At 49.5% G+C, this 14,373-nt stretch overlaps 1 protein-coding gene across 1 annotated transcript in view; it reads left to right on the top strand.

Moving 5' to 3' along the window:
• lamc1 (laminin, gamma 1) overlaps positions 1-14,373 on the top strand; it is a 46,803-nt gene that overhangs the window by 17,393 nt on the left and 15,037 nt on the right. Inside the window, exons 2-10 of the mRNA XM_034555525.1 lie at positions 29-333; positions 3,191-3,321; positions 4,207-4,373; positions 5,681-5,869; positions 7,434-7,551; positions 10,331-10,429; positions 10,533-10,669; positions 10,752-10,874; positions 13,854-14,043. Of these exons, the coding sequence (XP_034411416.1) occupies positions 29-333; positions 3,191-3,321; positions 4,207-4,373; positions 5,681-5,869; positions 7,434-7,551; positions 10,331-10,429; positions 10,533-10,669; positions 10,752-10,874; positions 13,854-14,043 (1,459 nt within the window). The remainder of the gene's footprint in view (positions 1-28; positions 334-3,190; positions 3,322-4,206; positions 4,374-5,680; positions 5,870-7,433; positions 7,552-10,330; positions 10,430-10,532; positions 10,670-10,751; positions 10,875-13,853; positions 14,044-14,373) is intronic.

Genomic DNA, 14,373 nt, shown 5'->3' with positions numbered 1-14,373 from the left:
CATGACCACGAGGTCCTCCTGTCTGCAGGTAAATCCTTCGACATCACCTACGTGAGGCTCAAGTTCCACACCAGCCGCCCGGAGAGCTTCGCCATCTACAAGCGGACCAGCGAGGCGGGCCCCTGGGTGCCCTACCAGTACTACAGCGGCTCCTGTGAGAAGACGTACCGCAAGCCGGGCCGCGGCTTCATCCGCACCGGAGAGGACGAGCAGCAGGCGCTCTGCACCGACGACTTCAGCGACATCTCGCCGCTCACCGGGGGGAACGTGGCCTTCTCCACGCTGGAGGGCCGGCCCAGCGCCTACAACTTCGACAACAGCCCCGTCCTCCAGGTGAGACCGGGTCCTGACCTCCGGTTCTTCCTCTCCTCTCACCCCCTCCCCCTCTGTGTTTCCATGTTTCTCCTCTCCTCTCCTTCCCTTGCCTCCTCTCCTCTGTGTTTCTATTTGTCTCCTCCCCTCCTGTGTTTGTGTTTCCATGTTTCTTTCCTCCCCTCCCCCTTTGTGTTTCTATGTCTCTCCTCCCCCCCACTCTCCTCCCTTCTCCCCTCCTCTCTCCTCCTCCTCCTCCCTCCCCCTCTCCTCCCTTCTCCCCTCCTCTCCTCCCTTCCACTCTCCTCCCTTCTCCCCTCCTCTCCTCCCTCCCCCTCTCCTCCCTTCTCCCCTCCTCTCCTCCCTTCCACTCTCCTCCCTTCTCCCCTCCTCTCCTCCCTCCCCCTCTCCTCCCTTCTCCCCTCCTCCTCCTCCCCCCACACTCCCCCTTGTTGCCTAATAACTGTAAAGTATGTCTTCATTCTTCTGAGTTTGTTGTACAATGTTCAGCTTTTATAGATTATTATTATATTCTAAAGCCTTCATATGAAACGTAAACAAGCTTCAGCTTCAGTCTGAATGATGATCAACCGTATTTAAAACTCAAATTTAAATGCCACAGAAGGATGTCGTCGAATCCCAGAATCAAAATGTTGTGAACCGTATTCCAAAAGTACTTTATAAAGTACTACAAGTACATATAAATATCTAAAAGAACACATTGACGACACATCGTAAACCTCCTTATTTGACTTGTTGGCACGGAGCTATTCATAGCGGAGCCGGGACTCTTTTAGGAGGCGCCAGGCGGCACATTCCTGCTGTCTAACCAAGACAGTCCACCTTAACCAAGGGATTCCACCTTAACAGCCGGCTATCACTCGCCGGGTTATTCTAGCGCTTTTGCCCCTTAAAATAATATTATATATATATATATATATATATATATATATATATATTATATATATATATATATATATATATATATATATATATATATATATATATATATATTATATATATATATATATATATATATATATATTATATATATATATATATATATATACATACACATACACATACACATACACATACACACACACACACACACACACACTGAATGAATGAATGAGAGACCTCATTTATTATTTAGTTATTCTGGAGCTGTTATTCTTTTGCCCCTTAAAATAAAGCTGCGTCACAGACAGGAAGTCATAGGTAGGAGGTCACAGACAGGAAGCCATAGGTAGGAGGTCATCATAGGTAGGAGGTTGTCATAGGTAGGAGGTCACAGACAGGAAGTCACAGGTAGGAGGTTGTCATAGGTAGGAGGTCACAGACAGGAAGTCATAGGTAGGAGGTCACAGACAGGAAGTCACAGGTAGGAGGTTGGCATAGGTAGGAGGTCACAGACAGGAAGTCATAGGTAGGAGGTCACAGACAGGAAGTCATAGGTAGGAGGTCACAGACAGGAAGTCACAGGTAGGAGGTTGTCATAGGTAGGAGGTCACAGACAGGAAGTCATAGGTAGGAGGTCACAGACAGGAAGTCACAGGTAGGAGGTTGTCATAGGTAGGAGGTCACAGACAGGAAGTCATAGGTAGGAGGTCACAGACAGGAAGTCATAGGTAGGAGGTCGTCATAGGTAGGAGGTTGTCATAGGTAGGAGGTCGTCATAGGTAGGAGGTCACAGACAGGAAGTCATAGGTAGGAGGTCACAGACAGGAAGCCATAGGTAGGAGGTCACAGACAGGAAGTCATAGGTAGGAGGTCGTCATAGGTAGGAGGTCGTCATAGGTAGGAGGTCACAGACAGGAAGTCATAGGTAGGAGGTCGTCATAGGTAGGAGGTCACAGACAGGAAGTCATAGGTAGGAGGTCACAGACAGGAAGCCATAGGTAGGAAGTCACAGACAGGAAGCCATAGGTAGGAGGTCACAGACAGGAAGTCATAGGTAGGAGGTCACAGACAGGAAGCCATAGGTAGGAAGTCACAGACAGGAAGCCATAGGTAGGAGGTCACAGACAGGAAGCCATAGGTAGGAGGTCACAGACAGGAAGTCACAGGCAGGAGGTCATCATAGGTAGGAGGTCACAGACAGGAAGTCATAGGTAGGAGGTCACAGACAGGAAGCCATAGGTAGGAAGTCACAGACAGGAAGCCATAGGTAGGAGGTCACAGACAGGAAGTCATAGGTAGGAGGTCACAGACAGGAAGTCATAGGTAGGAGGTCACAGACAGGAAGTCACAGGCAGGAGGTCACAGGTAGGAGGTCACAGACAGGAAGTCATAGGCAGGAGGTCATTGTTTGGTGGAGAGTTCATATCTGATGGATTAACATTTCTACACAAGCTTCTGGAGAGCAGAAACAAACAGTGGTCTGTGTTTGTTCTCCAGCAGCTGCTGCGAGCTGAACACAGTCCTGATAAGCTTCCTGCTGATAGGAACAGAGCTATCTCTGGCCTTCGCTAGTTTCCCATGAGCCACGCAGACGGGATGTTGAGTAACTTCCCTTATCCTCCAACACTGAAACAGGTGTCTCCATCTGGCTCTCGTGTCGTAACGAAGAAGAATTCCACTCTGCTTAATAATGTCACAGTCCCAGTGTTTCCCAGTGTTCCCCACAGCCTGGGAACCCAAAGCCACATCCCTGTGTGCAGAATCGTGGTCCAAGTTTCTGAAGAATGTGTTTACACATCTGCGTTTGCCTCTGCTGCCGGAGTCCCTGGTGGGCTGAACGGTGCTAATGGAGCTCTGCCTTTCCATAATGTGTGTGTGCTGGTTTATGGCCGACTCTGTTGATCTCGTCGCCGCGTGTCTCGTTGAGGTTTTTCCAAATGAAGCTCTGACGCTGTTGCGTCCATGTTGTTTACAGGACTGGGTGACGGCCACCGACATCAGAGTGACCCTGAACCGGCTCAACACGTTCGGAGACGAGGTCTTCAACGACCCCAAGGTCCTCAAGTCCTACTACTACGCCATCTCTGACTTCGCTGTGGGGGGAAGGTAAGACCAGGTCCACGGACTGGAGATGGAACCTTTAGTGAGTCCTAGCAGGCCAGACTGGGTTCATACTCATGAGAGTGAACAAGCTCCAGCAGCCTGAGCCTCGTGAAACCTGCCCAGACAAAGGAGACCCGACTGAACGGCTTGATGGTCTGCATTACCAGAGTGTGAAACAGGCTGCACAGCCTCCACAGACATAATCTGTTTGAAATGTGGAGCAGGTTTCCACTACACAGCCAGCATTCCTGGCATTCCAGGCCGGCAGGCCGGATTACAGGGGAACCGGAAGAGTCCTGAGCTGGTGCACCTGACAGAGCTTCCCAAGGAGGGGGTTCTAAGGGGTTTCTATTTCTCTTTGTCAGCTCCACCGCGATTTACCTGAACATGTTCACCTGAGAGCCGAGCCCCTCGACCAATCGGAGCAGCCCAGAGGCTTCCTGCTTCATGATTCCCCTCAATTATTCCATTTTATACCCCTGTGATGGACGTGAAACTCTCCTCGATAGATTTCCTCCTCCTAGATGTGTGTGCGTATCTCTATTGTTCAAACATGGTGTTTGACGGCCTCTTTAGTTCTTCAGCCTTCTCGTCGTCAGTTTTTCCACTGCTCTCTGCCAAGAAACACCTGAGACGATAAGTGAAGGTGGCTGCTGATCAAGTCCTGTCGTGTTGAGAGGGGCTCTTCCCCCCGACGAGGTTTAACAAAACCTTCACTCAGAGTCAACGACCGTATCGTAACACCGTAAAACTGAGAGATGGAAAGTGTGTTGTCAGACGTGTGATATCAGCAGGAAGAGTTTTTAATGCCATCGTCTCTTTCTGTAAAGAGGTTGGCGTGAGATGACGACGGTCTCAGCTCTGTAACGTGTGTTTCTGTGCCGTCAGGTGTAAGTGTAACGGCCATGCCAGCGAGTGTGTGAAGAACAGCAGAGGACGGCTGGTGTGCAACTGCAAACACAACACGGACGGCGACGACTGCAACGTCTGCAAACCGTTCTACAACGACCGGCCGTGGAGGAGGTCGAGCGCCGACAGCTCCAACGACTGTCTGCGTGAGTTTACAGCAGATACCGCTGCTTTACAGCATATACCGCTACTTTACAGCAGATACCGCTGCTTTACTACAGATACCGCTGCTTTACTACAGATACCGCTGCTTTACAGCAGATACCGCTGCTTTACAGCAGATACGGCTGCTTTACTACAGATACCGCTGCTTTACTACAGATACGGCTGCTTTACTACAGATACGGCTGCTTTACTACAGATACCGCTGCTTTACTACAGATACCGCTGCTTTACTACAGATACGGCTGCTTTACTACAGATACCGCTGCTTTACTACAGATACCGCTGCTTTACTACAGATACGGCTGCTTTACTACAGATACCGCTGCTTTACTACAGATACGGCTGCTTTACTACAGATACCGCTGCTTTACTACAGATACCGCTGCTTTACTACAGATACGGCTGCTTTACTACAGATACGGCTGCTTTACTACAGATACGGCTGCTTTACTACAGATACCGCTGCTTTACTACAGATACCGCTGCTTTACTACAGATACGGCTGCTTTACTACAGATACCGCTGCTTTACTACAGATACCGCTGCTTTACTACAGATACGGCTGCTTTACTACAGATACCGCTGCTTTACTACAGATACCGCTGCTTTACTACAGATACCGCTGCTTTACTACAGATACCGCTGCTTTACTACAGATACGGCTGCTTTACTACAGATACCGCTGCTTTACTACAGATACCGCTGCTTTACAGCATATACCGCTGCTTTACAGCATATACCGCTGCTTTACAGCAGATACGGCTGCTTTACTACAGATACGGCTGCTTTACTACAGATACCGCTGCTTTACAGCATATACCGCTGCTTTACAGCAGATACGGCTGCTTTACTACAGATACCGCTGCTTTACAGCAGATACGGCTGCTTTACTACAGATACCGCTGCTTTACTACAGAGGTTGCACACTTTTCCAACTGAAACGTTCCAGCATTAATGCAGCAGCTGAAGAACCAGCTGTGAGGCCACAGAACAGATCACATGATGAAGTACTGCAGCGGGGGAACAGTAGTCATGACGGCCCCTGGGGCATTGTGGGAGCTGTAGTTCCTGACGGCTGCACATTCTTATCACAGATGCATGACTAACAGGGTTTAGGGAACATGTGTGTTCCTGCAGGAAAGGAACATGTGTTTTAATACGTCTAATGTGCTTAAGTGCTTCTGTTACTCAATACTGCAGTACTGCTGCTTTACTGATTCCGACGTTACTACTGTTGCACTACTGCTGTACTGCCATACTACGTGTTGAAGGTACTTCTGTCTCTCAGCCTGCGACTGTAACGGGAAGAGCTCCGAGTGTTTCTTCGATGCCGAGCTGTACCGGGCCTCAGGTCACGGGGGTCACTGCACCAACTGCGCCGACAGCACGGACGGGCCGAACTGTGAGCGCTGCCTGGACCACTACCACCGGGAGGCCGGCGGCAGCCGCTGCCTGCCCTGCAGCTGCAACACCGTCGGTGAGTTCAGGGACATCCGGGTAAAACACACTCTGAGGACCAGAGACCCCTTCACACTGATCACACACTCTTATGAGGACCAGAGACCCCTTCACACTGATCACACACTCTTATGAGGACCAGAGACCCCTTCACACTGATCACACACTCTTATGAGGACCAGAGACCCCTTCACACTGATCACACACTCTTATGAGGACCAGAGGCCCCTTCACACTGATCACACACTCTGAGGACCAGAGACCCCTTCACACTGATCACACACTCTGAGGACCAGAGACCCCTTCACACTGATCACACACTCTTATGAGGACCAGAGACCCCTTCACACTGATCACACACTCTGAGGACCAGAGACCCCTTCACACTGATCACACACTCTTATGAGGACCAGAGGCCCCTTCACACTGATCACACACTCTTATGAGGACCAGAGGCCCCTTCACACTGATCACACACTCTGAGGACCAGAGACCCCTTCACACTGATCACACACTCTGAGGACCAGAGACCCCTTCACACTGATCACACACTCTTATGAGGACCAGAGACCCCTTCACACTGATCACACACTCTGAGGACCAGAGACCCCTTCACACTGATCACACACTCTTATGAGGACCAGAGGCCCCTTCACACTGATCACACACTCTTATGAGGACCAGAGGCCCCTTCACACTGATCACACACTCTTATGAGGACCAGAGACCCCTTCACACTGATCACACACTCTTATGAGGACCAGAGACCCCTTCACACTGATCACACACTCTGAGGACCAGAGACCCCTTCACACTGATCACACACTCTGAGGACCAGAGACCCCTTCACACTGATCACACACTCTGAGGACCAGAGACCCCTGAGTCAGAGGACTAGCTTTTAGACATAATATAATAATTATCTCTAAAGCTACACTCAGTTAGCTTAGCACAAAGACTGGAAACATGGGGGGACGAAACAAACAATACAGTGTGAGCCGTTAGCCATGCTAGCTGGTCCCCCTTGAGTCGCGTTTTTTATGCTAAGCTAACCAGTTTCATACTGAACATCTAGATGCACGAGTCTCGATCTGAACAACTTCTTCTCAGCAGGAAAGTTTATCTATAATGGACAGATGCTTGAGAAAACACACGGCGCTCAAAGCGTTAAGAAGCTCTTTGTGATGTTTCCTGATAATAAACGTGCTGTCAGGCAGCGTGGGAGTCGGCATGAGCAGCGAACAGAGTGGCACCAGCTGGCAGGAGCTCACTGGTTTTGGTGGTATTTAACAGAAGGCAGCAGCAAACACTGGTTAATGTGAACCAGCTGCAGTCTGAGTCCCCGTTACACCACATCGTTCTGTAATGTGTGTGTGTGTGTGTGTGTGTGTGTGTGTGTGTGTGTGTGTGTGTGTGTGTGTGTGTGTGTGTGTGTGTGTGTGTGTGTGTGTGTGTGTGTGTGTGTGTGTGTGTGTGTGTGTGTGTGTGTGTGTGTGTGTGTGTGTGTGTGTGTGTGTGTGTGTGTGTGTGTGTGTGTGTGTGTGTGTGTGTGTGTGTGTGTGTGTGTGTGTGTGTGCGCTCAGGCTCGGAGTCTCCTCAGTGTGACAACAGAGGAGTGTGTGCGTGTAAACCCGGCGTGACCGGAGAGAAGTGTGACCGCTGCCAGTCGGGGTTCCACAGTCTGACGGAGGCCGGCTGCAGGTAACACACACACATTATTACATTACATTACATTACACACACACACACACACATCTATACACCTTTGTGTATTTGTGAGAACGCCACGTTGGTGTTGATTATTGTCATTGTCCAGATTACAGGACATTTTTATGTACAACTGAGACACCGGTCAATTGATTCTTCCTGTTACTGTAACAGTGTTTACAGTGTGGTATTAGTACTTTTACTGAAACAGAGTACTTGTACTCTGTGGTATAAGAGCCTGTCACCAATCAATAAATCAAGAAAATAACCGTTAGATTGATCAATAATCAAATGAACCTCCAGCTGACCATCCAGTTCAGTGTGTTCTAGCCTAGCTTAGCACAAACACTGGAAGCAGGGGGAAACTGTTAGCATGAACACATTAAACCAGCTGCCAATAACTTCCATGTTTGATGTGTTTGTTTAGCTTTGAGCGCCCTCTGCTGGAGAGATTAGATATGTGTGATGCTCATGTGATGCTCATGTCATGCTCATGTGATGCTCATGTGATGGTCATGTGATGCTCATGTGATGGTCATGTGATGGTCATGTGATGCTCATGTGATGCTCATGTCATGCTCATGTCATGCTCATGTCATGCTCATGTGATGGTCATGTGATGCTCATGTGATGCTCATGTGATGGTCATGTCATGCTCATGTGATGGTCATGTGATGCTCATGTGATGCTCATGTGATGGTCATGTCATGCTCATGTGATGGTCATGTGATGGTCATGTCATGCTCATGTCATGCTCATGTGATGCTCATGTGATGGTCATGTCATGCTCATGTGATGGTCATGTCATGCTCATGTGATGGTCATGTGATGGTCATGTCATGCTCATGTGATGGTCATGTGATGCTCATGTCATGCTCATGTGATGCTCATGTGATGGTCATGTCATGCTCATGTGATGGTCATGTGATGGTCATGTCATGCTCATGTCATGCTCATGTGATGGTCATGTGATGGTCATGTCATGCTCATGTCATGCTCATGTGATGCTCATGTGATGGTCATGTGATGCTCATGTGATGGTCATGTCATGCTCATGTGATGGTCATGTGATGGTCATGTCATGCTCATGTGATGGTCATGTGATGCTCATGTCATGCTCATGTGATGCTCATGTGATGGTCATGTCATGCTCATGTGATGGTCATGTCATGCTCATGTGATGGTCATGTGATGCTCATGTGATGCTCATGTGATGCTCATGTGATGGTCATGTCATGCTCATGTGATGGTCATGTGATGGTCATGTCATGCTCATGTGATGCTCATGTGATGGTCATGTCATGCTCATGTCATGCTCATGTGATGGTCATGTCATGCTCATGTCATGCTCATGTGATGGTCATGTCATGCTCATGTGATAGTCATGTCATGCTCATGTGATGGTCATGTCATGCTCATGTGATGGTCATGTGATGGTCATGTGATGGTCATGTGATGCTCATGTGATGGTCATGTCATGCTCATGTGATGCTCATGTGATGCTCATGTGATGCTCATGTGATGGTCATGTCATGCTCATGTGATGCTCATGTGATGGTCATGTCATGCTCATGTGATGCTCATGTGATGGTCATGTCATGCTCATGTGATGCTCATGTGATGGTCATGTCATGCTCATGTGATAGTCATGTCATGCTCATGTGATGCTCATGTGATGCTCATGTGATGGTCATGTCATGCTCATGTGATGCTCATGTGATGGTCATGTCATGCTCATGTGATGGTCATGTGATGCTCATGTGATGCTCATGTCATGCTCATGTGATGCTCATGTGATGGTCATGTCATGCTCATGTGATGGTCATGTGATGGTCATGTCATGCTCATGTCATGCTCATGTGATGCTCATGTGATGGTCATGTCATGCTCATGTGATGCTCATGTGATGGTCATGTGATGCTCATGTGATGGTCATGTCATGCTCATGTGATGGTCATGTGATGGTCATGTCATGCTCATGTGATGCTCATGTCATGCTCATGTGATGCTCATGTGATGGTCATGTCATGCTCATGTGATGGTCATGTCATTCTCATGTCATGCTCATGTGATGCTCATGTGATGCTCATGTGATGCTCATGTGATGCTCATGTGATGGTCATGTCATGCTCATGTGATGGTCATGTGATGGTCATGTCATGCTCATGTGATGCTCATGTGATGGTCATGTCATGCTCATGTCATGCTCATGTCATGCTCATGTGATGGTCATGTCATGCTCATGTCATGCTCATGTGATGGTCATGTGATGGTCATGTCATGCTCATGTGATAGTCATGTCATGCTCATGTGATGGTCATGTCATGCTCATGTGATGCTCATGTGATGGTCATGTCATGCTCATGTGATGCTCATGTGATGGTCATGTCATGCTCATGTGATAGTCATGTCATGCTCATGTGATGCTCATGTGATGCTCATGTGATGGTCATGTGATGGTCATGTGATGGTCATGTGATGGTCATGCGATGCTCATGTGATGGTCATGTCATGCTCATGTGATAGTCATGTCATGCTCATGTGATGCTCATGTGATGGTCATGTGATGGTCATGTGATGGTCATGTGATGGTCATGTGATGCTCATGTGATGGTCATGTCATGCTCATGTGATGCTCATGTGATGGTCATGTGATGCTCATGTGATGGTCATGTCATGCTCATGTGATGCTCATGTGATGGTCATGTCATGCTCATGTGATGCTCATGTGATGGTCATGTGATGGTCATGTGATCACCTCTCTCTCTGGCAGGCCGTGTTCCTGTTCGCCCTCTGGCAGCACTCAGGAGTGTGACGTGAACACAGGACAGTGTCGCTGCAAAGACAATGTGGAGGGCTTCAGCTGCGACAGGTAACACACACACACACACACACACACACACACACACACACACACACACACGCACACACACAGCAGGAGGTAGTTTACACATATCTATATGTGTGTCCTGCAGGTGTAAACTGGGCTTCTTCAACCTGGACCCCAGCAACCCTCAGGGCTGCACCGCCTGCTTCTGCTTCCAGCACTCGTCCGTGTGCGACAGCGCCGAAGGCTTCAGCGTCCACGCCGTCCGCTCGTCCTTCTCCAGAGGTAGCCCCGCCCCCTCCAACGTAACCACGGCGATGTGTGTGGTGCTGTAATGTGTGTGTGTTTGTGTGTGTGTGTGTGTCAGATGATGAGCAGTGGACCGGTCAGCAGCGCGATGGTTCCAGTGTCTCCGTCCAGTGGTCTCCCAGTGGACAGGAAGTGTCCCTCATCTCAGACGACTACTTTCCCATGTACTTCGTAGCCCCAGGTACACTGCTGTTGCCTTTCAAAATAAAAGCTCAACATTGAGCATGAATTGAGAGTGGCTACTCTGCTGTTGCCCTTCAAAACAAAAGCTCAACATTGAGCATGAAATGAGTGGCAGTATCAAGCCTGCAACCCCGTTTTAAAAGACGAGTGGTGGAAAGCCGGCTCATTGCAGCCACTAATGCTGATTAAACATATCTGCACAGTTTGCACGTTATTGTTGTAAAACTCTTTGTTAACAAATATTTAAACTTGTTTTGTTATTATCTTGACAATATATTCAATGCAAAACAGGATAATTTCTGCCACAACAAGCTATTTTGCCAAATATTAGTTATTTTTGGCACTTTATTTGCATTGTTCTAACAAAGTGATTACACGTTGTCTGATGGATCAATCTGGTTTACTTGAATGTGATTGTAATGTTCTTAATTCTATTATTTAAAATGTTATTTCAATAGGATTGACAAGATGGCGGAGTGAGCAGTCACGTAGTTTTGAGCTCTCTCAACTCGGCGACGATAAACCCTCAAAAATCATAATTTAAATAAATAAATCCAATATAATATAGAAGGGAATACATAAAGAGGTCGGATATACATATAAAACCAAGTCAGAGGTGATAGAAAAGAAAGAAAATGGAATCAAATGCTGACAAGGAAGTGCGGGGCGAGAGGAACGTGGCAGGAGCAGAGCCAGCTAGCTTAAATCAGCTGATTGACTTGCTAACACCCATAGCATAGGAGGTTAAAGAAGTCAAACAAGGGATAAGTGATGTGAGGAGAGAGGTCAAGGAAGAGTTGGACAGGATCCGGAGAGAAACTGAAAGTAAATTCAAAGGGATGCAGACATTAAAACACAGCATGACAACATGGAGGAAGCTCAAACACACAGAGCTGAACTGGAGGAATGGCAGACAGGAGCAAAGAGTGAGATGCTAACTATGACGGCCCTGACCCAAAGGATGAAGGAGAACATGACGGACCTCGAGGGAGGTCCAGGAGGAAGAATATACGGAGGGCACGGAGGAGAATTCGACAGGCAAGTACCTGGAGCGCTTCCTAACCACCGAACTCGAATTGCCTAGAGACCCCACTCCAGATACAGAGAGCACACGGGGCCCTGGCGCAGAAGCCACCTCCGAACGCACCCCCAGATCAATTGTAGTTAACTTCCTACATTTCGAGACCAAGGAAATGGTGCTTAGCCATGCATGGAAGAGGAAGATTCATGTGGGAGAGAAGAGGATGTTTTTCGACCATGATTATGCAACTGAAGTGGTTCAGAAGAGAAAGACATACCATGAAGAAAAGATACGCTTCCAGACCGCGCTGACGAAGATGTGAATTCACTGGCCAAGCGGAGCCAAGACCTACGACAGCTCAGAGGACGTGGAGGAGAGACATGGAGGAGACGTGGAGGAGAGACGTGGAGGAGAGACGTGGAGGAGAGACATGGAGGAGACGTGGAGGAGAGACGTGGAGGAGAGACGTGGAGGAGAGACATGGAGGAGACGTGGAGGAGAGACGTGGAGGAGACGTGGAGGAGAGACGTGGAGGAGAGACATGGAGGAGACGTGGAGGAGAGACGTGGAGGAGACGTGGAGGAGAGACGTGGAGGAGAGACGTGGAGGAGAGACATGGAGGAGACGTGGAGGAGAGACGTGGAGGAGACGTGGAGGAGAGACGTGGAGGAGAGACGTGGAGGAGAGACGTGGAGGAGAGACATGGAGGAGACGTGGAGGAGAGACGTGGAGGAGACGTGGAGGAGAGACGTGGAGGAGAGACGTGGAGGAGAGACATGGAGGAGACGTGGAGGAGAGACGTGGAGGAGACGTGGAGGAGACGTGGAGGAGAGACGTGGAGGAGAGACGTGGAGGAGAGACGTGGAGGAGAGACATGGAGGAGACGTGGAGGAGAGACGTGGAGGAGACGTGGAGGAGACGTGGAGGAGACGTGGAGGAGAGACGTGGAGGAGAGACGTGGAGGAGAGACATGGAGGAGACGTGGAGGAGAGACGTGGAGGAGACGTGGAGGAGAGACGTGGAGGAGAGACAGAGACGTGGAGGAGAGACATGGAGGAGACGTGGAGGAGAGACGTGGAGGAGAGACAGAGACGTGGAGGAGAGACATGGAGGAGACGTGGAGGAGAGACGTGGAGGAGAGACATGGAGGAGACGTGGAGGAGACACGTGGAGGAGAGACGTGGAGGAGAGACGTGGAGGAGACGTGGAGGAGACGTGGAGGAGACACGTGGAGGAGAGACGTGGAGGAGACGTGGAGGAGACGTGGAGGAGAGACGTGGAGGAGAGACGTGGAGGAGACGTGGAGGAGACGTGGAGGAGAGACGTGGAGGAGAGACATGGAGGAGAGACGTGGAGGAGAGACGTGGAAGAGACGTGGAGGAGAGACATGGAGGAGAGACGTGGAGGAGAGACATGGAGGAGAGACGTGGAGGAGACGTGGAGGAGACGTGGAGGAGACGTGGAGGAGAGACATGGAGGAGACGTGGAGGAGAGACATGGAGGAGACGTGGAGGAGAGACAGAGACATGGAGGAGACGTGGAGGAGAGACATGGAGGAGAGACGCGGAGGAGAGACATGGAGGAGAGACATGGAGGAGACGTGGAGGAGACGTGGAGGAGAGACGTGTTGATGACTTGTATTGGTGTACTTATTGTTCAATAAAAATAAAATGGTAAAGAAGTTATTTCAATAAAAAGTCAGCAAGAACCATTTTGTCACCATTTTTTGGGGCGTGAACATTGTTCTTCCTCCAAAGTGGACGCGACAGTAAAGGTTTCAGAACCACTGGTCTCACTGGTTTGTAACGGGTCAGAGACGATTCACCACAGTGTGCCTCCTCACGCCGTCATATCGGAGCCATGTGCGGTGCTTCTTACCCCATTCACAGCTCATCACACATTTTAAAAGCTCGGTGTTTGATACCCAGCTGTGTGGTTCTTTTTGGTGCTTCACAGAGAAGTTTTTGGGGAACCAGATGCTGAGCTATGGACAGAACCTGAGTCTGAGTTTCCGGGTCGCCCGGCGGGACACCCGGCTGTCGGCGGAGGATCTGGTCCTGGAGGGAGCCGGCCTCAGGGTGGCGGTCCCCCTCATCGCTCAGGGCAACGCCTACCCCAACGAGAACATGCAGACATACGTGTTCAGGTGAGGCAAGCGGACGGTAACCGTTATTAACTTCTCTCTTCTGATTGGTTGCTTTGATTACTGCTCGTGACCTGTGATTGGCTGTTTGGTTTGATCACTGGCAGTTAACCTGAGGACGGGAAACCACATTAAACGGACCGTGAACGACCAGATTAAGGTGGTAGGGGGACCAGAAGGTCGCCCGGTAATCGTCCGCATATCTCCACTTTATCGCCCCGGTATCGTTCACATATGGTAATGCCCCGGTGTTGCCCAGGTATCGTCCCCGGTATCACTCCGGTAACGCCCCGCTATCGTCCCCGGTGTCAACCCGGTAACGCCCCGCTATCG

This window comes from Cyclopterus lumpus, chromosome 17, assembly GCF_009769545.1.
Source record: "Cyclopterus lumpus isolate fCycLum1 chromosome 17, fCycLum1.pri, whole genome shotgun sequence".
NCBI lineage: Eukaryota > Metazoa > Chordata > Actinopteri > Perciformes > Cyclopteridae > Cyclopterus > Cyclopterus lumpus.
This window is presented reverse-complemented; position numbering and strand designations above follow the sequence as displayed.